This window comes from Phaseolus vulgaris, chromosome 2 (genome assembly GCF_051622355.1).
Source record: "Phaseolus vulgaris cultivar YP4 chromosome 2, ASM5162235v1, whole genome shotgun sequence".
Taxonomy (NCBI): domain Eukaryota; kingdom Viridiplantae; phylum Streptophyta; class Magnoliopsida; order Fabales; family Fabaceae; genus Phaseolus; species Phaseolus vulgaris.
The window spans coordinates 40,386,888-40,412,076 of NC_143499.1; the positions used below are offsets into that span (position 1 = coordinate 40,386,888).

Sequence of the window (25,189 nt, forward strand, 5' to 3'; positions counted from 1 at the left end):
ATAAAAAAATACTTTTAATATTCATAATATCACTCAATAATGGTTTTAATATTTCAGTCTCCATTAGATAAATAATCAAATAATCAAGCATTAATTACTTATTAAGATGACTTGTATACTTAACTTAGGTCAATTCAAATAAAAGTTCATTAAAATGTTATAAATAAGATAAGATTTAAGGTATCTTTTAATGTCCATTATGTATTTATTATTATAATATCTAACAACTTCATCGTTGTCACCAAACAAAAGAAAGATTAAAATGATACACATAAGACAAAAGGAACATCAAATTCAAAAGTAAGGAAAAAAAATACATCAATTTTGTAAAGTCATCTTTAATCTTGTGTAAAAATATTTAACATCCACCATGGATTGAGTTGAAGTTTTAACCAGAGATACTAAGTTGTTCCCACCCTTAGAATAGAAATAGATAGAAACTATAATTACTATTTTATAAGATTATTTTGGTTCTTGTAAGAATAATTCTATGTTTTTCTTTCTTTTATTTTTTCTTTAAACCAAACATATACTTCTTAAATTTCACTTTATTTTCTGTTTCTTTTAATTCTATTTTACTTCAACTAAACAATACTTTCTTCATTTTGTTTCATTTTTACTATTTTGTTTTTCTTTCTTTTATTTTCACTTATGCCTCTTCAATTCTCTACCCTAAACTTAAATTGTGAGTATTTTCATGGTCTCTCTATCTTGTGTGGGAGTGAGGGTTCTATAAATTTATCTCTTACTTATAATTTGGTGGAGAAGAATCATTAATTTCCAATGTTTTCTTAGTGCACCTTGCTTCAATTTCTTTCCCTAACCAAATTTAATTGACCTTGGAAAGCTTTTAATTAAAACTAAATTAATATAGCATCAAAATGATCATAAACATAGTATATTTATATATTTACTTTTGTCTAGTAAATCTTATCTAAATTAGGCCTCGTTGTCCAAATTATTATCTAAAGCAATTAAAAAATTAAAAAATTGAAAAAAAATATTTTTTATATGAGGAATACAAATTAAAATTGGATAATTTAATATGGTAAAAAAATATTTAAACTTGATTTTATTTAATAGAAAAGTATATATTTTCATTAAAAAAAATGATTAAAATTGTGGAGTTAGAGTGTAGGGAAAGAAAGAGAGAGGGAAGGGAAGGAAAAGGGGTAGCCATGCCCAACCCACATAGCATGGAGTGGAGTCAATGTTTGTGATCTCATTGGAAGCTTTGAATTGGAATTGAAATTGAAATTGAATGAATGGTGGAATTGAAGTGAAGAATCTTTCTGCATTTGGTTTTGCATTTGGGAGTGAAGAAGAAGAAGAAGAAGAAGAAGAAGAATAAGAGATGAGTCAGGGTCAGGGTCAGGGCCAGGGAGGAGGATCTCATTCCCTCGCGTTTCGTGTGATGCGTCTCTGCCGCCCTTCCTTCAACGTCGACCCTCCCCTCCGCCTCGACCCCACCGACCTCTTCGTCGGCGAGGACCTTTTCGATGACCCCTCCGCCGCCCCCGCCCCCTCTCTTTCCGCCGAAGCCAACGACAACTCCGATCCCAACTACCGCAACCGCTTCCTCCTCCACCACTTCTCCGACGCCATGGGCCTCTCTGGCCTCCTCGTTCTCCCTCAGTCCTTCGGGTACACCTCTCTCTCTCTCTCTCTCTCTCTCTCTGTTTCTCTTCAATTCAATTTGATCCATTCATTATGGCTCACTCATACTCCCAATTTGCAGAGCCATTTATTTGGGGGAGACTTTCTGCAGCTACATCAGTATTAACAACAGCTCCAATTTTGAAGTCAGAGAAGTCATTATCAAGGTCCTCTTTCTATATCTCCAATTCTTCCACTTCACTGATATTCATGAATCAATTTGTCACTCCCTGAGCTTACTGGAACTCCCTTGGCACAAGTTTTATGTTAATTATATTGTAATGCGTTACATACTCTAGGAGATTAGTTAAAGAGTTCAAGGGAACGTCAAAAGGTGATGGAATGTTGGTATAATACTTGCTGATAGTGATGCTTGAGAATCACTCCATGTGTTGTTTAGTTCTTTTTCTAGTTCCAAGCCTCAGTTAATTTGTTTGGTTAGCTGATATTATATAAACGAACTCTCTAAATATAAGGGCACAAAAATCGCTTGGTCCGTTATAGATATCACTATGGGAAGACGTTATGATACAAGTGTTCTTTAGCTTTTTGAGTCTGGAATGGTCTTTCACTTGTACATTCTCTACTGATGATACCCTCCCATGGAATGCTTTTAGACGTCCTTGCCTTCTGGTAGGTCATGGGAGAAGTCCTTCTTTGGTTATTTTTTGGAGCAACAGGCATGTGTATGTGTATGAGTGATCGATGTTTTAAGTCATTTGTGTTAACTAGAGGATTATTTTACTCGTTTTGTGTTTCATTCAGGCCTTAATTCGAACCTAAACTCGTCTTTCTACTTTGTTAGTTAGCTTGAGATTATTTAAATGAACTCACTAAAGATAACTGCAGGAAAAGTTCTTATTTCTAGATCACCATGGAAGATTTTTTGTCTTCTGTTAAAAGCTGTTCAAAAATTCTTATTCTTAATTATATTGGATCCATCTGACCAACATTTGAGACTCATTTTCTTTTAACCTTTTGTGTCCGGAATTATTATCTTCCCCTTAAAGCATTTCCTACTAAAAGACAGCACCCTCCTTTGGAATGTTCTACACTTCAGAGAACCTTCAATGAGGTCCCATTGGAAATGTCCTTTGGTTATTGTTTGGAGCTGATAACATTTATATGCATGAGAGATTGATATGCAGCAGAGGTTTTGTGTTAATTTCTGGATTGCATATCCACATCTTTTGATGTTGCATTGATAGATACGTAGAAGATTCTCTTACAGGTGTTGTAGTTGAATTTATGCACAAAAATGTAAATGTATTCATGATAGTTAGAGTGCTGAATTTTTTTTTTAATCCTTTGAGAAATTAATTTAATCAATTATTCAAAATTTTGTAACTGACAGGCTGAAATTCAAACAGAGAGACAGAGAATACTTCTTCTAGACACATCGAAATCACCAGTTGAATCTATTCGCGCTGGTGGGCGTTATGACTTTATTGTAGAACATGATGTGAAAGAGCTTGGCCCTCACACGTAAGTTGTGACCCTCCATGTCCTTGTGTCAATATGGTCATGCTTGCGTGCAGTTTTATTTGGATTTACTAAGTTTCTTCTTTCTCTCATTTTTAATCTCTTACAATTTTGATTGCGCAAATGCCCTTAGGCTTGTCTGCACTGCATTGTATAATGATGGTGATGGTGAGCGTAAATATCTTCCCCAATTTTTCAAGTTCATCGTTGCTAATCCCCTTTCCGTCAGAACAAAGGTATTATTCTCTGTGTTAATGATATTTATTGAATTTGAAGGAAATTATGTTCTCCATTAAAACAATTATCGTTTACCTGGGTTACTAATGCTCACTATTTGATCTTTCAATATTCATATAACTTACATGTATGTTGAAAACTCTTTTGCAGGTCCGTGTTATCAAGGTATGTCAATGATTTGAATATACTACTCAAGTGTAAGTGGATATTGTTTTCCTGGATAAACATGCTGGTCTTAATGCAGTAAAATGGTCTAATCATGTTCAATGTGTAGTATCTTTTTGTTAATGTTCACAATTTTCTGATTACACCATTTAAAATATTGGGATTAATATTATTTGCTTGTCTATCTAAGGAAAGCATAATGAAACTTCTGGTTTTAAAACCCATTAATATTAAAACAACCAATAAAATCCTTAATAGCATTACAGATGCTGTTTCCTATTTAATTTTGGTTGTGTTTCAAGCACATTGTCATCCAATTCTCTTAATATCAGTTAGAAATTAAGAATCAATCAAAAGAAATGGAAGGTTTTCTTGATAGACAAGGAATGTGTATAAATCTGTATGTGTCTTGTCATTTCATTTTTATCCTCTTTTAAACAATCAATTTTTGTAGTTTATTGCTTGTCCTGTTTACATTTATTATTAGATGCTATCAGCAATGAATCCAGTATAGCCAATCATAAAACAACGTGAGTGTACTATCTACAGTTTCATATCCATTTAAAATATATGGTTTACATTTTGGAACAACCGTTGCTGAATCATTGCTACATACTTGTTATACTATAGGAAAAGGAGAAGCATTGAGTTGAAACCATGTTTTTGAGACAGCATGAATATTTTATTTATATTGAGAAAAAAGAATCAATAAAATAAGTAGAAATTTGATATCCTCTAATAATAAAGATATGATGCGAGAATAAATAAAAATATTTATAATAATACATATATAATCTAGATATTCTTGATTATATAGGATCTACTCCTTATTTCTATAATTATAAGTTATAACAATACTCTTGGTTATTGCAAATAGTTATTGTCTCTCTTTGTAAAGTGAGGAAGGAGTCTAGCAATCCTATTGCGCTCTTTCATGAAGAACAATGATGCAGAAAAGCTTACTAACCTTAAAATCTAATTATTTTCGCTTTTTGTGATTTATTATTTATTGATACATTATGGATCTGGTGTTAGGAATTCTTTTATTATTTTATATAAAAAAATCCACGCATAATTTGATTATTAGATATAATTAAGTGAAGTTGTTGAAGTACTTTTAACTACTGAAATTGCTTGAACATAATTTATATGTTTATTTGTTGAAAGCCTTCAGGCTGTCACAGTTATAGTCCTCAATATTGGATTGATGTCTAATCATCACTTGTATTTTTAAACAAATCTCTCGTAATAAAAAATACCATCCATCAGTTAAAAAAAAAAAAAATCCACCTTTATTTTGTTTTCCAGTGTAAAAAATTTGTGAAGGAAATAATAAAATCTACATTCTTTTGTTTTCATTTTATTTCCCTTCACAGATTGCTGAAAAATAGGAAATGAAATGAAAAAAAGTGACATTTTTATAATTATCAATGAACACATAGTAGTAATAAAAAATGAGAATGGAAACTAACCAAACACCTTCTAAGTTCTTCAACCTTTAAGCTTGAAAACATGGCTTACGCTCTTATTCAGTTTTAGGCTTTCTGGAAAGAATATTAGCTCTTTAAACTGAAGTACCCAGCTGTACCTAATGTTGTGCGTCAAGTTGTCTACTTGATCTGTTTCAGGAAACTACCTTTTTGGAAGCTTGTATTGAAAACCATACAAAATCGAACCTTTTCATGGACCAAGTTGATTTTGAACCTGCTCAGCATTATAGTGCAACAATTCTTAAAGGTGATGGGCACCATTCCAAGAAGGATAGTCCTACAAGGTCAGTGCCATAGCATTTCTTTTGGAGTGAACCAAACTAGAATCAACAAATACCAAATTTTGGCCTTATTTTCAGTTAATACTTTGGTTCATCTAGTATATTTTATTATTGCTATTGATTATATAGCAAATTAAATTTTCAGGGAGACATTTAAGCCACCAATACTAATTAGATCTGGTGGAGGAATTTACAACTATCTCTATCAATTGACATCACCATCAGATGGTTTGGCTCAAACAAAAGTTGAAGGAAGTAATGTTCTTGGTAAACTCCAGATAACATGGCGAACAAATTTAGGTGAACCCGGTCGCCTGCAAACCCAGCAAATATTGGGGACCGTAAGTGTTGTTTCTTCAATAATGATAGTTAATAAATGAATTAGTTACCTGGTTTGTTGTATGTTAAACTTCACTAAACATGACAAAGTTGATGGCTGAACTTCTTTGTTTCTGCATAACATACATGCATATGAATCTAGCATGACATGTTTACTTTCTCCCTCTCACTTTTCAAAAATAATAATTGATGATAATTATAGTGTTCAAATAAGGCTGGATAGTGTTCAAATACTGCTGGATTCATGTCAAATTGTTGTTAACTTGCTAAATTAATGCTTTAAAATATGATTATTTAGTTTTCTGAATAAATTATGCTTCTGCTTCATTTTTCTGAATTATGCTTTCAAATTTAATATTCACGTTTAATGCTTTTCCTTCGGTTTTCTAAATTATGGTAATTTAATTTTCTCATACACTAATATTTTTGTCTGGAAAATTTTTCTTTGCAGCCACCAACGAAGAAGGAGATTGAGTTGCAAGTTGTAGAGGTTCCATCTATAATTAACCTTCAAAAACCCTTTAGGGTAATTCTTATTATCTTATGCAGGTCTCGTGCTCATTATAAACTAGAGGCTGCATTTTTAATAGTCTAGGTTTCTTAGGGGCCATGGGTCTTTTTACACCCTATTTAGCAGGCTAGCAGTTGTTGGTAGTCTACATACTATCTAAGGGAATAGGAATAGCTATTTCTAATTTCGTTCTACTTTTAATCCCTGAGTCTATTGTTCTAGCAGGGACCAACAAAAATTTAGAAGCTAAAGTTGTTTGTGTGTTGTTTTCAGATAAAACTGAATCTTACAAATCAGACTGATAAAGAGCTGGGTCCATTTGAAGTAAGCTTATCTCAAAATGGTTCATATGGGGAGAGAGTAGTTATGATTAATGGCCTTCAATCAATGGTAATACCTTTTATCTGGATGTTGTCTTAGATTGTTAATATTACCCTTATTTTTCCCGGGTACAGGGTGCCCTTTTATAAAAAATTATGATTTGGAGTATGGTATGCCATTGTGCACAATTCTAGTGCTTGAATTTTGCGTTCCGTTAACTGACGTACAATGTTGGAAACTATGTACAGGTTTTATCTCAGGTTCAGGCTCTAGGATCAACAGATTTCCACCTGGTATGACCTTAAGAATTCTTGTGTAGTATTTTATCAGATATCTTTGGTAGTGGAGTCGAAATTTTGGAATCATATTACTTGACGATATTTAGCAGCTCCTATCCTACTTAATAAAGTCAGTCATTCATTTTTAATCATCAGTTTTCTTCTCATGGGATAAAATAATGTTTTATATGTAATAAAATATATATAATAATGAAACATATATTTATATTTTTTTAATATATATATATATATATAATTAGGGACCTCTATTTATTATTTTGTTTTGGGTCTATAAAAAGCTGGGACCAGGCCTGTATTTGAGTGTTTTGTTTATCTATATTAAGTTTGATAGTTCTTTGGATACTGATTTCTCTCCGAGATTAGTTGGTAGATAATTTAATAAAACAATCCCTATTCAATGTTTGTTTGTATCATAATCAACTTTGGCTATTGCTTAATAACTGATTTATCTATTTAGGCCTCATTTTCCAGGATGTAACAAGATACCTAGAAGTTGAAAGTAATATAAAAAAAAAAAAAAAACGTTACAAGTTACAATTCACTGCATTGCATGGGTTAATTTACTATCTTCAAATAAAGAGTAGTAATAAAAAGGTTGTGGTGAACGATATTATAAAGAAGAAGAAAATTAAAGTTTTAAATTACAATTCAGAGCATGGCATGGAATAATCTCACTACCTTTTACAAATATGCAGAATCTCATCGCTACTAAACCTGGAATTCAGAGAATTTCGGGAATTACAGTTTTTGATACCAGGGAGATGAAGTCTTATGAACCACTTCCTGATTTAGAGGTTAGTGCAAGCTGTATGAATTGACTGTGTTTCATGGGCAACTACATGTTAGTTATATGAAATCTCTATATCACACTTGACGTGGTCTTTGCCGTTCAAACCCCAAAAGTTAGGCAACATTCTGACTTCTTCAGTTAATGCAGATTTTTGTGGACGTGGATTAAATTGTGGCTATTCCAGTTTGGTCAGAAGTGGTTAACCGTAACTTTGGTCTGAGTTAAATGTTCCGTGTTATCAGACCTGCCAAAGTTTCCAATTGGCTACTCTTTGATGCCAGGAGAAGATTCTCTTTCAGTTAGGGCCAATGAATCCTTCATGATCATCAAAACCTTATTTGGACTAATTGCGAGGTTCTGTAACTAGATTGGAGTAGTGAGGGGTTGATTACTTGATGAGAGAATCACTAAGTCCGTATTTTTTATTGGTTCAAGAGGTTTTTTATTGGTTCAAGAGGCTCGGTTAGTTTGATTGTCATTGAAAACCAATCCATTGTTACGATGTATTCATAGAACTGCTTAATCATCATCTCTTGTAGATGGTCTACTTTGCAGTTTCATACTAATGTATCTTAAGCATGATAGTTGAATACAAGTAATGCCGGAGAGCTGAACCATGAATCGTTTGGTATAGTGAATAGTAGGATTCATAATCATTAAAAAATTTAACATATCCTTAAATATACAAGATATGTATACATATAAGATACAATAATTTATATATATACTACACAATTTCAGAAAAACAACTTCTAAAAAAAATGTGTGCATGTTACTAAATAAATTTTTTCTATCTTTTTTATTTACTCATTTAATAGCAGAACAAAATCACTCCCACTGTTTTCTCCTCCTCTTCTCCTTCTACTTTCGTGTTTCCGTAGTTCCCGCAACCATTGCGCCTTTGATCGCTGTCATGCACCTCTTTGCTGTCGTGAGCTCTACCATCTCCAGTGACTATTGCGCCTCTTCTGTCCCGTTGTCGTTGTTTCGCGTCTCTCGCTGTCGTGTGCTATTTCTCTGTTGTGAGCTTAGCTGTCGCTAGCTTTGTCATCCTCTGCATCTCTCGGCGTATGTCATCTACTTTGGACGTCGCTGTTGGAGGAGAGGAGAAGAGGTCTCTGTGGTAAAAAAATTAGGATTTTAAAAACCACACTGATTCACGTGAACCGTTTCATTTCACAATTCAACGAATATTTTGTACGAATCATAAGATTCGTATTGAGCTAGATTCAGGAACTAGATTCAGGAACGAAAACGATTCTTTAAACAATTTGTATCATGGGAGGTGAATTATGATCTTTTAAGTAGTGTGAATTATTTTAATAATAAAAAAGACTAATAAATTTATTATGGTTTACTAACTATAAGAGGAACTGCATTACGCTTTGCAAAGCTGAAGGGTGGGTAACTCTTTGGCTAGATTAAAAAAACGCACACAGAAAGCAATTTATGGTCAAGTTCTATGATGAAATAGTTTTAATTAGCTAAGACACTATACTGTAAACTTATTATTCATTATTATTGCGTTTACTTTTTGAGGATATTATTGAAAAAAGTAATACATATTTTTGTTATATTCTTAAATGATAATTTGAGTCAAATTAGAAATTATAGGAATAAATAATATAATATAATATAATATAAAATGTCTGTGGTGACTTTTTGAAGAAAAAAAAACATTTGATATATAATGAATAATTTCAAGTTGAACAACAAGTGACCCGTTGAGGTTTACATAGCAGCGTAGAATTTTGAGTGATTTGTATAGGATTTTAATTTCAAATTTCATTACAACCATTCTATGCTGATCAAAAAATAAAATAAAATAAAATTACAACCATTCTATATAAACCAATTTATTTATTTTTGCAGAGTTATATAGACCAATATATATATAAGCAAGATGTTTATGAATTTTAATACATACAAATAATAAAAGCTAAAGCTACATGAGCAAAGAGAGTCACCAAGAACAAAAATATCATCAAAATAGATACAAATATCTATTTGAGAATCAAAATTTATATTTAGATTATTAAAAATAAAATATAAATAATATAAGTTTTTAAGTCCCATAACTTTTATGGTTTATATTGATTTTTTTCATATCTCAAGCACTTGTAGGAATACCATATATTGACAAGGTATGTATATTTTTACTAGTAATTTAGTAGAAGAAATACTATGAGTCTAATTTAAAATATTTTTAAAAGTGAGATAAAACTAATAATAATAATGACATTAATTGGTATATTATTAAGTAAAATTTTAAAAAAAGTCCTTATATTTTTTTGTTGAATGTTTGAGTCATCATGGTTCAGTGAATGAGGCTTGTGTTGGCTTGAGTTCCACCACGTGTCAGCAATGATTTTCTGGATCACCTAAAAGTTGGGCTCCACACAACCCCCTGGCTATCAACTCCTGACAATTGCTTCATTTTGTTGGTTGGATAATGAGAGCTCATTAAACATTGCTCTGTCTCAAACATCAACCCTGCAATTTTATTTTACACCATTCATGAACCAAACATAACCCAAATACTTCCAGTGTAACACTTATGCTACAATTGAATTAACTTTATTTGATGGAAAATTTATCAATTTTAATCTTCAAAATAAAGAGTAAAAAGTTTATGCAACACTGATTCAATTCTAAATACTTAACCATAATATTTTTTTAATAATATTTTTTAAAAAAGCATACTAATGATCCTTTTTAGTTATTTAGCAATATATAGTTTTGAGTAAATTGTACTGATATTTCATTTTTGTTTTCAAACCACACATTGATAAAGATTTTTGTTGTAGAGTTCTTATCTTTTATTCTGTCATTCTTAATAAATGAAACAATTTTGTTGGTTTGTTGAAAGTGTGAGATAAAAAAGATAGATTTATGTTTAGAAGTTGAAAACAATAAAAAAGATAGTTCATACATTTTATTTAAGTCTAATTGAATTCTTATAAATAAATATACAAAAAAAGTTATTATATAACTTTTGATAGACAAAATAGATTTAAAACTTTCACATCAATGATTGATTGGAATAGATTTCTAAACATTTGTTATAATTAGAATTTCTCACATTATAAATTACTCTTTAATAAAGATATAAATGTCTCATTTTATTTATAAAATTTATCGACCCTCAACAATCATTTGTCACCATATGAAAAAAGTATTATTAAAAAAAAAAGATACAAGAAAATATGGGAACTAGACCAAAACCTATATATTAACAAAAACGGTACATATGTAATTTATATCTATTAATAAAGAACTCTAAGAGAAGACTAGATGGAAAAGCCTATTATACCAATGAAAATACTCTCTATAAATAAAGTTTATGTTAGCAAGTTTATCAGCACATGCATTCCCTTCACGAAAAATGTGGGAAACCCTAATCCTGATATTCTCATAGTAGTTAAGACAAGTGTTCCACTAAAGCATCCAAGGAGCATTAGTCATAACAAAAAATGCAGCACAAACCAAGACAGAATCACATTCAAGTCATAAACTAATAAGACCCATCTTTTGAACTTGTTCAATAACATGTATAACTCCATAAAACTCGGCAACCAAAGCAATCTGAACATTAAGGAAAATAGAGAAACCACAAATAAATTCCTTCATACTTCCACGGAAAATAACACAACAAGTAGCAAGACTAGAAAACCTCTAGCAACACCATTAGTGTTTATTTTAACCCAACCTGAAAAAGGAAACTCCCATCGAGAAGGGAGAGAGGAGATAAAACTTTACCAATGAATATTAATACAAAAAAACTTAAGCATATTGAAATCAAAATATCATTTTGCATAGAACTTTTAGACAAATTACCCACTAAACAAGTGAGATCTTTAATGACCGAAATGGCCCTAGAAACATCAATTTTAACCTGAAATCTAACATAATTCCCCATACGCCATATCATCCAAAAAGAAAAAGTTTTCACAACAAGTTTAATTAAATTAACCAAAGGACTACCATCATTTTTAATAAAAGAAAGGAGATCATCCACATTAGAGAAATGAAAACTAAGGAAAATTTTTCGAACCCAATTCCAAATATGCATAGCATTACGACATTCAAAAAATAAATGGTAAATAGATTCCTCCTATTTTTCACAAAGCGTACACATAGAACATATATGCAAACCTCTATGTTGAATGTGCTGATTTGTAGGTAGTCGCCCATGAAAAACTTTCCATAGAACTAGAGTTTTGGAAGGAAGTATATATGAAGACCAAATGAGTTTACCCCTGCCACAGGGAATTCCTGGATCCAAGAAAAAAGTGTTAGCCGACTTAAGAGTGAAACGTCCAAAATCTTCCAGAATTCAATTGGGAATATCTCGTTCATGTCTAATCATTATACGTTCAAAAAAATGAGGCATCTACCATAATGGCAAGGGAATACTCCAATCACTACCAATCCAAAATTGGGAAACTGTATCCGAGATTCTAGAACCATCAGGTACCCCTGCAATGATTGATAAAGAAGGAGTGGAACACTATTTATCATTCAAAAATTAAAAAAAGTACTTGTACCAACCATCCAAGAAGTATGTTCAAGAATAATGTCATAAAACTATTTAATCCCAGACCAAATAGAGAAGGATCCGTAAACCATTATAAAATGGTACTTTGATTTAAGAACTTTGGCTTTCAAGAGAAGAGATCAAGGCTTGTTACTATAAGCAAAATTTCAAATAAATTTAAGAAGATACACATTATTTTCATAATGCAGATTAATAATCTTCAATCCTCCATTCTCAATAGTATAACAAATCTTAATCCAATTAACCACTTTCCTTTTCTTTCCTTCTATTGTAAGTATATACACTTTCTCAAATAAATAAATGAGCATCAAATCTCTGAGCTATTCAACAACGAGCAATCATGAGCATTAATCAACACAAACTACAATGTGGGATGAAAAAATTACCAAAATCAATAATCCAAATAGCTTCAGATTGGAAATGAGATTCAGTTATAGCCCTTAAAAATGGACAAAGGTAGAATGAGTCATTCAAAGTAGATGGCTAGTGGAAGATAGAGAGAAATTGAGTGATGGTGACATTTTTATCCAAATGAATAAGTAGGAAGGAGGCAGAAGAATATCAAAATAGTAATAGATGGATATATCCAACAAGTATTTTGCTTGAAATAGAAAATAGTAACATGCTTGATGCCAACTTTCAATACTGCTTTTGTTGAGACTCCACATGTAAAATGTGATTCAACAAAAACATATTCTTAATCCATTTCAAAGTATATATCTATAATTGTTGGAGACCTCATATCGACTAGAGATTAAAACATTTTATAGTATATAAGTGAGTGTAAACTTCATCTTATAAGTCAACTTTATGGGTTGAGTTAGACTTAAAGTTCACTTCTTAATATAGTATCAAAGTCATTTTTGAGCCTATCCTAACGAATGTTTGTTGGGCTTATCATGTCACCCGTTATCGGACCACTATAATATGTTATCCCAAGTATAAGCTATCACTCACGACGTGAGAGGGTGTGTTGAAGATTTCACATCGACTAGAGATTAGAGCATTTCATAGTATACAAATGGATGCAATGTAAATCTTATTTTATAAGCCGATTTTATGAGGTTGACTTAAGCTTAAAGTTCACTTCTTAATAATAATAATAAATTAATGTATACTAAAAAATAAGTAAATATAGAAATAAATAACGATGAGTTGTTTAAATTTAGAATGAGAAAGAGAATTTCTTTCAGAAATTCATTAAAAGATCAATATGAATGGTTTTTTGTGTTGTGTGAGTTGAAGTGTCCCTCTTATCCACTAAGGCAACAACATAGAAAAGTCAGTGATATGAGTGGGCATGTAAGTTGTAATGTTTTCATTCCTCAAAACGTCGAAAACCGAAAACCGCATTCACTTTAGCCATTGTACTTGTGGTTGTGCCCCTCTTCTGTCACCCACTTTTTGTTGATTGGTCTAAGCTGAATTTTGTATCTTCTAAAAGTGAGAGCGTAGAATTTTGTTATATGAATTAGATATGAAATCCTTATTATTAAGTAAACTGGTTGGAGTTATGGGTGCAGCACCCAAGAACACGAACAACAACCGTAAAATTTTTGTATTTTGTATTTTTTCTTTTTTAATAATATTTTTTTATGCGATAACAAATTATTGTTGTTATTTGAGATCAACATAACTAATATGTGAAGTTGTATAACCATGTCTAACATGAAAATTTTTATTTTAAAAAAAATAAAATTATAAGGTAAAGACATATGTTTCTCAACTTTGACACACCACTTAATGTGTTCATTCGAATTTAATATAAATAACCAAATTTCAAACTTTTTTATTTTAACAAATGAATAAAAAGGTAATTATACAGTTAATAAACTAACAATAATTTTACTTTGTCATCTTAACTCTTAATATACATTTATTGTTGGAATTCTCCCAAATGGATCTCTTACCTCAATAGCCGATTGTAGTTTATTTTGAATGAATTATTTTAGTCATATTGTTTTTCAGTATACAAAGTTATATAGGAGAACCTCTAAGTTTATTTAGAAGGTTGGTATTTCTTTGGAGTCTATTTGATATACATGCTCACAAGTCTTCAACCAAGATTTATGTGTGAAGAAGGAAGTTAACTTTTAATGTTCAAAGACTCCATTAAAATATGTTTCCAACATGTATTTAATTTTCTCCCCTTTTTTAAATTAACCACAATACTTAAATAACTTTTATTTTTATAAGAAGTCAAGGTTAGGCTTGAATAATTTTATATTGGATGACGTGGTTATATGTTATATATGTTATAAACTATAGTGGCATAGAAAACAATCAAATTATTAATAAGAATGTGAGTGATACAATTTATATATATTTATATAGTTGCATAGAGTATAGTCATATTATATTTTATAAAAAATAATAACTTAGATATATATTTTCCAAAAAAAATAAAATAATAATAATTTCATTGATAAAAGGGATTTAAAAATATAAAATTTAAATTTAGAGAGCAATTTTATTTTTAATTTGAGGAATAATTTTTAAAAAAATATTCCAAACTTTTAGCAAATTTAGTGACAAAAAAATCACTTGTGTAATTCTATCCCAATACCTTTTTGTTTTTATTAATTATTCTAGATAAGTGCTATATATAATTTGGATTGGTAGAAACTGAACTTGGTAAATATTGATAGGTACTGTGATTGTCACAAAATTGGTTTTTGCCTAATTTTTATCAAGCAAAATTTAGAGTAAAAATAATATCTTTCCTCGACAACATTTTTTTAAGTGAAAATGTAAAAAATATAAGTAATTTTCTCATAATTTGATATTTCGCTCAAATGACAATTTAGTTGTTCACAAAAATCTAAATGAATTGAGTATTTTTCTTTTGGAAAGACTCTTAATCAAGTGAAAAATGATCACCCAGGTGAAAATAAAAAAGAAAGACACTTTTAATTTTATTTTCACAAAAGCAATAATTTTGTGACAATAAATTTGTATATAATTGAAGTTTAAATGTATGTAAGCTTATAATATTCATAAATTTGATAATGTTAAATTATATGTGTTGCTTATATGGTGATTTTATGTTGTTTTTGTTCTTTAATAGGTATTCTGGTGATGATACTTTAAGAGTTGTCATGACCCATGAAGATTGGATATTAAACACAAAATTCATTAAGGAATTAAGGAATTGAAATATTATAGAAAAAGGTATACTAATGTTACTGGTTGAGATGATAACATTAGAAAACATACAAAGTCAAAATTGACGTTTTATATCTCCCTAAAAAAATAAGGTAGATAATGTATTCCAATATACTCTAATGGATTAAATATTAATATTTAATGGATCATACTTAATACTAATCTTTCGAAATTATTAAATGTAAGTAAAAAAGTATTTTTTATTGTATTGTAAATATCATTATAAATAATCACGTTCAATATAATAAGTATCAATATATTTCATTTATAATCCAATAAAAAAAAAGTTACAATCTTAATATAACCACTTTAATTTTATTATTGATTAATAATTATGAACAATATATTTATTCTTTAATATTATCACATATATTTATTAGAAAAAAAATATTATTAACCTTGAACCATCAAGAACTTTTACAAAATAAAAGTAAAAGATATTTTTTAAGATTAATTACTTAAACCCTAAACATAAATTTTACCTTTAATAAACACATATAATAACTATTAAACAAAATTAATTAAACCAAAATTTGCATTAAAACTGTAATATAATTATTATGCACTAAATGAATAAAAAAATGGTAGGTTGAATATGCATTAAATGTCATCCAACAGCAATGTCTGCGGTAGCAGACAGCAAAGTTTTGGTTTAATTTGGCTTCTCATTGTGGAAAGAAAAATTGACATGAAAGTTTGACTATCTGACCTCACTGCATTTTCAGAGTTTGAAAAATAAAATGAAAAGGTAATAAAGGGTTGTACTTATTTTAAATATATTCTTAATCTACATGTACTAATCTCACACATCAATAATTTTGGAAGGGAAGGAGTGAGTATTTAGTCAATTACTCCAATCATTAATTAATCATTGATCTCTAATTATTAACCCTCTCTATCTTATAATCAATTATAATTAACAAAAAAAGTTATTTATTGTAAATGTAATGGAACTAGGTAAGTGGTTGATTGTTGGGTGTTGCAGCAACAAAATCATGGGACAATTGTTTTTATTATTCATAGTATTTTACAAAAGCAACAGAGAGAAAATGAAGAGGTGGCTCTGTTCTATCATGAATGATAAATCTTAATTACTGGGAGTGAAAGAAAGGGTGGTAGATCTGAATGTAGTTGCAACTGCAGCTACTCATTTATGAACAATTAAGCTATTGCATTATAAAACCCTTTTTGTGGTCCCTTCCAAACTTACACCATTACTCTTTCAAAACTATATCAATTCTAACTTCTTTTTTAGTGCAACCCCAGAATTGTAAATAAAAAGGTTTCTTTCATTTTCCATTACAATTTTTTATATATTCGTTACTTTTTTAGACTTTTATTTAATTTCTGATTCAAATTCTGTTGCACTTCATCTATGTTTAGTCTTTTTCCTCTTTCCTTTTCAGTTGTGAAATTTTGAATGTTTACTTAAATTGGTAGATCTTTAGCTTCGATGCATCCCCAAAAAAACTCAATAGTATAAATAAACTTTACTAAAGTCTGAGAAAGTAACAATTAAGAGTATTTCAAAAGATTTTAATGATATATGATTTATTACAAAGTTAGCAAATTTACCAATATATAAATTATTTTTCTCATTTAAAAAACCATCAAATTTTTTCAAAACGTCAACACTTCATAACTGCTATGAGTACGTTGAGTAAACTTTTCTCACAAGCGCTTTTTGAAATAGTAAAATACGAACAAAAATATTAAATAACTTTTTATAAATTAAAACTAATTTGTATATAAGTAAAAAAACTAAAAATAAAGCTAAATGAGAAAGATTATATAAAATAATTTATACATAAATTAAATTTAATTGATAGAGAATTTATTTTTTCTCCTATGATCGATATTTGAAGTATGATACAAAATGCTTTACAGAAATTTCCTTTGACTCAGGCTTAACAATGACCAATATTATTATATTCATTCATTTGTTAGTTTATTTAAAGGGGGGAGTGAGATGGAAAAACAACATTGTCTCATTTGGTGAAAGGGAAATTATAAAATAATAGTATATATAAATATAGATGATAAAATAAACAGTAAAAAGATTTTGGCATTCTCAACTTTTTTTTTTATTTTCCTCTAAAATTTAAAACTAAATAAGGTTATTTAAAAAAATATCTTTTCCTTTTTCATTCCACTTGAACCAAATGGGCATCTTTATTATGACGTTATGATTAGAAACAAACTAGGGCATTTAAATAAAATATTGACATTATGATTATGTATAAGCTTGTGTTGTGCATTATATATCGTTGACATTATTAAATAAAGGATGAAAGAAAATGGTTTAAAAATGGGTAAAAAAGATGGTATAAAGTAGTAGGGTATTAATCTATATATTGTGAATAATGTTTTTTTTTTCTGAATGGTTATTAAATTAAGTCGGTTACCTTTCCCCGTTGGATTGTTTTCATGAAGTCATACATACCTACTACACTAGTGAAAGAGGAGCATCCATTCAATTTCATATATTTTCACTATTCAAAGTATTAGGTAATAACCTAACTTCTTTGGCTTTTGCTTTTAGACTCAAAACTCTACTTCAAATACAATTTTTAAGAGATATTAAGGTATAAAGAAAAAATAAAATTTGTAAATTTATCGTGATACTTTTTATCCATATTTTTTAATTTTAACATATAATTGATTTTATCCCTAACTCAAAGTTTATACCTCCTAGATGTTTAGTGAGAAAATTATTGAAATTGATATTTATCGTATCTTCTTGTTTGAACAAATGAATTTTGAGCATGAACTGTATTATAATGTTACAACATTATTTTAACATCTTATTCACATTGAAAATTTATTTACCACGTAATATTTTTTAGTTATGTTTCATTTTAATAATTTTCTTACTACAAATATCTAGAATATCTAAAATTAGAACTAAAAAAATCTCATGTGAGAGTATAAAGACAAAAAATATATTTAAATTTTTTTAATAATGTGATGTTGAGTTATTTTTAAGATAATATTAAAATTTATTCTAACAAAAATTTATAAAACAATACAGTATGTATTTGGTATCACTTTCATCTATTCTCATATTCTAAATGTTTAACTTTTATTATGAGAGGGTGTGTAAGTATGTTAGAGATTTCACCTTTGAGTAAATATATAACTAAATTAATATATATATATATATATATATAATATGTATATTTTATTTTATAAATTATTTTGTGAGAATAAATTAAATATAAATTTTCATTTTCTAAAAAAAAATCTATTAATAAAACAAAAGCAATAAGTATGAATTTATATTTAATTTTTCTTGGACTAAGTTTTTTTTCTGATACTGGACACTTCTATTTTCCATTTCGAAATAACATTCGAGATTTTTTTCATATTTAACTTTTAAATGATAGTTTTTATTTAAAGTAATTCAAATGCATGATAATCAGTCCAAAACGGAGAAAGAAAATGTAAATAAAATTTTCAAATAAAATTCTTATCTGTTTCTAATATTAATAATCTCAGTTGACTTTTTTTTGTTATTGTGGAGATTAAGTTGTTTATTTCTTAATTAACCTATTAACATAAAAAAATAAAAAGTAAAGTATATACGGCAATAAGAAAGGAGTAGTATATAATTAAAGGTATCACGTAAACTTTAATAGTTGTTATATGATTAAGATAGTAGAAATTGAGTTAACATATCACAATCGAGTTAATAAAGTAGAAATAAAAGTTATATACTATAACCAAGCAACAATTAATACTATTACGTTAGAGTAAAGGAAATTAGTGTATTCTATTTAAGTATCTTTAGAGACATAATCATAATCTTAAAAACCAAAATAATTTTATCCCATACTTTCTTAATTAACATCTCTTGCTTACAAGATATCATTTTCTAATTCCATGTTCTACGATAATCATTATAACATCATTATCTAATTACTTTCTCATTTTTTTTTAAATCTCACTTATCTTTGTTTTTACGTGAAAAATATAAAATAGGATTAAAAAAATAAGTAAGAGAAAACAAATAATTAACATTATTTTTACTAAAAATACTTTTCCTCTCTTAGATTTTTTCTATCTTCGTATGTTAGGGAAAATATGCAAATAAGCCTAAGCAAATGACAAAATAAAAACTCTCAATTTTTCTATAAAGTAAGTAAGTGAATTTTTATTTTTTTATTATACAATTTTACATCTTAATTATTAAAATATATAATTTCTTTTAAAAAATATCAAAATTAGTAAATTGTGTAAAATTGATAAGTAGTATAATATAATACGATTTAAGTTGAAATCTGATTATACTGAAGTTGTATCATTCTAACATGAATTCAGTTCAAATGTACTGAAGTCGTATTATTTTGACATTATTTTTCGTAATAAAATTGTGTTAAATTCACACAACTTATCTGTTTTAGTAATTTTTTAAAATTTTACTAGTTTTAATAATTAATATATATATATATATATTTATATTTATATTTAGTAGGTTCTATTTGGTTGCTCAAAGTAGGGATTTTTTTTCTTTTCACGAAACGTAGGTAAAGAATTTGTATAAAAAGCCTTATGAGTGAAAATCGGACATAAAAATTATGTGCAAATAAAATTATGAGATAAAAAAATAAACATAGATTAATTTTAAGTTTGACGAAGCCAGATTAAAAAGAAATTTTAGAAATTAAAACATATTTTTTTACCACAAAACTATATTGTGTAAAGAATATTTCTTTTAACTAGTATTTTAATTACATAAGATAAATATTTATTTGAACATAATTAAAATTAAAATTGATGATAAATGTGGAAGTGCAACCACTCACACGAGAAGCGCGTGTGTGGAGCCAAAGCTAGCTACCAAAACATGAAAGGTAAAGTGGCAAACAAAACGATGAAAGAGAGTGAAAGAGCGTGCAAATTTGGATAAGGCATTAGCGTACCCATTATTATTCATCTCTCCCATCATTTCTTTCATCAAATAAATTAACTATTTTTCCCACAATAACGCTCTACCATAATTTTAAACTATTATTTTTACTTTAATATATTTTTTCCAAATTTACACACCCAACTCAAAATATAAAAAATAATTCTACAAATTATAGAAGTTTATAATATTATATTTATTGTTGATATATTTCTATAATGAAAATTAAAGTTCATCCCGATAATATGCATAACAAATTGTTTTATTAAATATATTATGATAAACTTTAAAAAGTTATTAGAAAACAACATAAAGTTGAATGACGTATTTTTTTCATAAGTTAGTATTTAGTAAAAACACAAATTTACTATAAAAATATTAAATATAATTTTTGTTGGGGAAATTAAAGATAAAGTTATACACATAAAATAAGTTATGAGTTTTAATAATTTGGACTTAAGATTAAAGAATAGAGGAGTATAAACCAAAGTGTGGTAGAAAGTCTCGATATATGTTATGCTACTTGTGTGTTGAACTTAAAAGATATTTTAATAGTATAATTAATTAATAAGATAAATAGTAGTTATTATAAATATATATATTTTTGTATTAATAATGGAGGGGCGAGGGTGTTGATGCGTACACGTGTCCTGACAATCCCACCTTCTTGGCTTTCAAGAACAGCATAGAAGCAACACGAAGCACTCTCTTTCTCTCTCTTCTCTCTCTTCTCTCTTCTCTTCACTCTGTGACTCTCACAGAAACTAGAGACAGAAATATAGCCCAGAAGGGTTTCATTCATCAAACCAATTTCACTCTTCGTTTCTTCTTCCATTTCACAAACTTTGCTTTCTTCCTTGTTTTTTCTGGTGTGATCGCTGCGATGTACGTAGCTTCCATGCGTAAGTCTTTCAAGGACTCCTTGAAAGTCCTTGAAGCTGATATCCAACACGCCAACACCCTGTGGGTTTTCTCCTCTCACTTTTTTCTGGGTTTTTCCTTTTAACTCTATGTTCCTTCCTTTGTCAAATTTTTATTTTTTTTATTTGAATTTAAGGTGATCACTGCTGCAAAAGGTTGGTGGCCTGTCAATGGTTGTTACCTTTCCTCCTTTTTTTAATATGAAAAAATCTTTTTTTTTTCTCTTGGGGGTAAGTGGTTGGTGATTGCTAAGTGAGGTTTTTCTGGGTACGATGATGATTTTCCTCTGGGTTTAGCCTCCTTTTTTTTCATTTGTTTGCTTTTTTCTTCTGGACTCTGGTTACTGTTAAGCCTTGAATTTTTCCTTTGTAAATAGGGTGCATTTAATTTACTGTTAAAGCGTGGATAATTTGATTTTCTGTGTTGGTTATTCTTATCTTTGTCTTTGTGTGCGTCCCTGGTGTGGGGAAATTGTCATAACATTTAGGGAGTGAATTCCCTGAGGAGTTGTTTCATTGTATGATGATTTTGATGTTAAATTATGGCTGCTTAATCTCTTAACGTTATTGCGTCATTATATCTATTATTACCTGCTACACTATATGGTGACAGGCTACATAACATTTATTGGTTCGGTAACATGTTGTGTTTGTGATGTGCTTGCCGCGAAATATCTTTGGAGAAGCAAGATAAAGGCAATGGTGTCCTTTGTAAATATTGCAATGATATTTCTGTCTCAAATTGTCGTCAAATATCAATATACTAGTTAGTTATTGGTTGATCATGTTAAAAATTGGGATGTGCAGGGCGTCAGATTTTCCAAGGGAGTATGATGGTGCGTGCCTTCAGATGAGAATGTCATACAGTCCAGCTGCGCACTTGTTCCTTTTTCTGGTGCAATGGACAGATTGTAATCTTGCTGGAGCCCTTGGACTGTTAAGAATCCTAATTTACAAGGTAAGGTGTTTTGATTTTTAGGTGTGAATATTGAAATGAGGGACTTGGACCAGATGAAGAATTTGCCTCATGTTGTAGGTCTATGTGGATGGGACAACCACCATGTCTACACATGAAAGAAAAGCAAGTATTAGAGAATTCTATGGTATATCTGCCCTTGTTTTTCGATCTAAGTTAGTTTGCATTTAGTTTTTGTTCGTTGCTGACACGTTGAATTTCTTCTCTGAGCAGCCGTCATTTATCCCTCTTTATTGCAACTTCAAAAGGGTATCACTGATACCGAGGATAAGAAGCAAAAGGCTGTATGCATGGAGAGGTATCGCAGAAGAGATGATGAGGATTATAGACAGTGTTCTGACATAGACATTGAAAGAGAAGATGAATGTGGAATATGCATGGATATGAATACTAAGATTGTGTTACCCAACTGCAACCATGCCATGTGCCTGAAATGTTACCGAGAATGGTACTTCATCCAACAAATTATCTTTCTCTCTGTTATTATATGGCACTTCCCATTCTTTTACAAGCAAGTAGATGTATAGTTGTTTGACTTGTTTCTACCACAGTTTGATTCTCTGTGTTCTCTAACAATTAACTCTATGTTTATGGTTTTTTAATTAGATTTTGCTGATTTTCATGGATTATAAATACAGTCACTACAAAATCACTACAGTATTTCAGCCGTAGTAAAATGCAAATCCATTAGCCTGCTTAGATTGTCGAAGGTTTTTGGGTTTGTTCAGTTTGTTTTGGTTGTAATTGTTTATAACCTTGTAAAGTGTCTTACCAATGGTGGGTTTAAGTGGTGGAAGTTACTAGTCTCACTGTGAATGTTCTGTGCTTGATTGCAGGTGCAATTTCACAATAGGCACTGTGCATTGAAGGTTTGGTTGTCACTTTTGAATAATATTTAATGTAGTAAAACAAAATTAGTATGTGTAAAATAATTTATTAGAAGAAAACTATTTGAATTGATATAGTTAGCTTTAAGTAGGTGGCGGAAGAATGTGTCTTGCATGCATGTCTCCTGAAAGCACTTGGGAGTAATTTTATATTATGATGATATTAGCTCTTCAGTCTGGTGTAGTTTGTAAGGCTTAAAAAGTTATTTATATGTGTCTGGATTTTGTGTGTTTTTAATTCTTGAATATCCAGGTTGTGAATGAAAAAGTCCAGTAACCAATGTTGCCTTCTGCAATCATCTCTTTAATGACTGCTGTTCTTATAAGTGAATGTGTAAGCATAAAAGGTCTTCCTAAATTAGAGAAATTAAATTGTTCTTAATTATTGTACCTCTATTTAGTACTGTAACGACAAAGGCAATTTGTATTGCCGTTTTCCTGTGGAACTATTATGGGTTATTTGTAGTTTGACGTGTTAGTGGAAATTGAGTGAGAGTAGAAGTTAGTTGAAGGGTCTGGCTATGAAACCAGACTCTGGACTTTTTTACTGAATATTGGTTGAAGGGTCGATCATGTCATTTTACTTGGTCATACATTTGTGACCGGGTTGAAGACTTGTTTCCAGGTTCTTGATGAACCGAAAGTCTGTGCTAATGGTTCTATGAGCTAATCTGCCTATCAGCTACAGCTAGTTTGCTGACAGCTAACAATGGTACTTGCCAATGACCTAACAATGGACACCTGGAGGATTTGAAACCAAGACCTTTTGGTGGATGCTATTCAATCCTATCAGTTATTGATTTAAAGTCATCCGTATCTGTTTCTAATTTGAAAAAGGACACCCTTTGGTGTACATTTAGCTACCCTTTACTTTAAATTTTTATCTTATACCTCCCACCCAGCATGTTGTCCAAGTATTTTCTAGGTTTAGTTGAAGGTTGAAGTGATTTGAAATTTTTTGCAGGCGAACTATATCACAATCTTGCCCATTTTGCCGTGACAGTCTGAAGAGAGTGAACTCAGGTGATCTGTGGGTATTCACTGATAGAAGGGATGTGGTAGATATGGCAACAGTGACAAGGGAGAATCTGAGAAGGGTTTTCATGTACATAGATAAGTTGCCTTTGATTGTTCCAGACTCCCTTTTTGATGCCTATGACTCTCACGTACGGTAAGCGATTGCAACAGACAGATTTTAATGTATGCTGTTGTCTTGGATACCTTCCACTTCAAGCTAGTCACATAAAAGCCAGAACCCCAGTCGGCTAATTGAGTTCCTATTATAGAGTTGCAGTACTTGCTTCCCACTTCTTCTGCAGAAGTATCCAGCCCTTGTCATATTGTGGGCTGGTGGTGAAGTTGAGATGGTAAATTGTATCTATCTAGCTAGCTCATTTGTATATCCTTGTACAGATCAAATTAATTACTTATTAACAAGAGATTTGCACATTGGGTTCTTGTCATTTAGGTGTGAATCTCTTGAGAAACTCTTTTATTTGTTATCATCAATGAATGTATTTAAAGGAATGTCTGTAGTGTGTTCTGTAGTTTATGTATGCATTAAGGCCACCTTATAACAACTGGCTATGTTTACTTAAGGCCCTCTTAATAGAAACTACTTTTAAGCACTATAGTCTATAGCACTATTTTTAATAATTCTTCTCTTTTCCTTCATTTATCTCTCTTTTTTACAATAATGTTCACAATTGATGGTTGAGCTTTATGATGTTATAATTTTAGTTGTATTTGGATGAAGCCCCAACATCATTCTCATTGATGGTTGAGCTTTATGATGTTATAATTTTAGTTGTATTTGGATGAAGCCCCAACATCATTCTCAACGTCTTAGAATCTACTATGGTCTGTGTTGAGCCTTTTGGCTGCAGGAAGTGGTAGCAGCTTACTAGTATCAAATATCAGTAAGTTGACTTTTACTTCAATATATATTCTTGAAAGAGATGGTGGCAAGGCAACTACTCCTAGTTCAAGAGCTTTAATTATGAATTTCAGTTCATTGTCTTTTGTTATGCTTCGATATCATTTGACATTTTTAGTATTAAAAGAAAATCAAGTTGAAGTGTTGAATAGGAGAAAACAAGAAATATAACTAATATATAGATATTAAACTCACTCACAGTTGGCAATCCAAATGAGTATTATTGAACACTACCTGTGATGTTTTGAAAAACTTTGTTGTAAGCAA

General features: G+C 29.9%; 2 protein-coding genes across 4 annotated transcripts; both read left to right on the top strand.

Moving 5' to 3' along the window:
• Positions 1-1,111: 1,111 nt before the first annotated feature.
• On the top strand, positions 1,112-8,188 carry LOC137812026 (trafficking protein particle complex subunit-like protein). Its single transcript, XM_068613900.2, has 12 exons — positions 1,112-1,644; positions 1,739-1,823; positions 3,011-3,141; positions 3,272-3,374; positions 3,526-3,540; positions 5,169-5,314; positions 5,457-5,652; positions 6,102-6,176; positions 6,435-6,551; positions 6,731-6,775; positions 7,477-7,575; positions 7,719-8,188. Exons 1-12 carry the CDS (start codon positions 1,355-1,357, stop codon positions 7,737-7,739), a joined length of 1,323 nt encoding a protein of 440 aa, XP_068470001.1. The 5' UTR covers positions 1,112-1,354; the 3' UTR covers positions 7,740-8,188.
• A 12,611-nt stretch (positions 8,189-20,799) lies between these two features.
• LOC137812027 (E3 ubiquitin-protein ligase AIRP2) lies at positions 20,800-24,614 on the top strand. 3 transcript variants are annotated; one of them, XM_068613902.2, is made up of 6 exons: positions 21,010-21,166; positions 21,737-21,819; positions 21,931-22,081; positions 22,160-22,226; positions 22,313-22,547; positions 23,951-24,614. In XM_068613902.2, exons 3-6 carry the CDS (start codon positions 21,974-21,976, stop codon positions 24,159-24,161), a joined length of 621 nt encoding a protein of 206 aa, XP_068470003.1. In that variant the 5' UTR covers positions 21,010-21,166; positions 21,737-21,819; positions 21,931-21,973; the 3' UTR covers positions 24,162-24,614. The 3 variants fall into 3 exon arrangements, with proteins under 3 accessions (XP_068470002.1, XP_068470003.1, XP_068470004.1); XM_068613903.2 differs by lacking the exon at positions 21,737-21,819 and adding an exon at positions 21,261-21,279 and having other exon boundaries at positions 21,038-21,166; XM_068613901.1 differs by lacking the exon at positions 21,737-21,819 and having other exon boundaries at positions 20,800-21,166.
• The last annotated feature ends 575 nt before the right edge of the window (positions 24,615-25,189 follow it).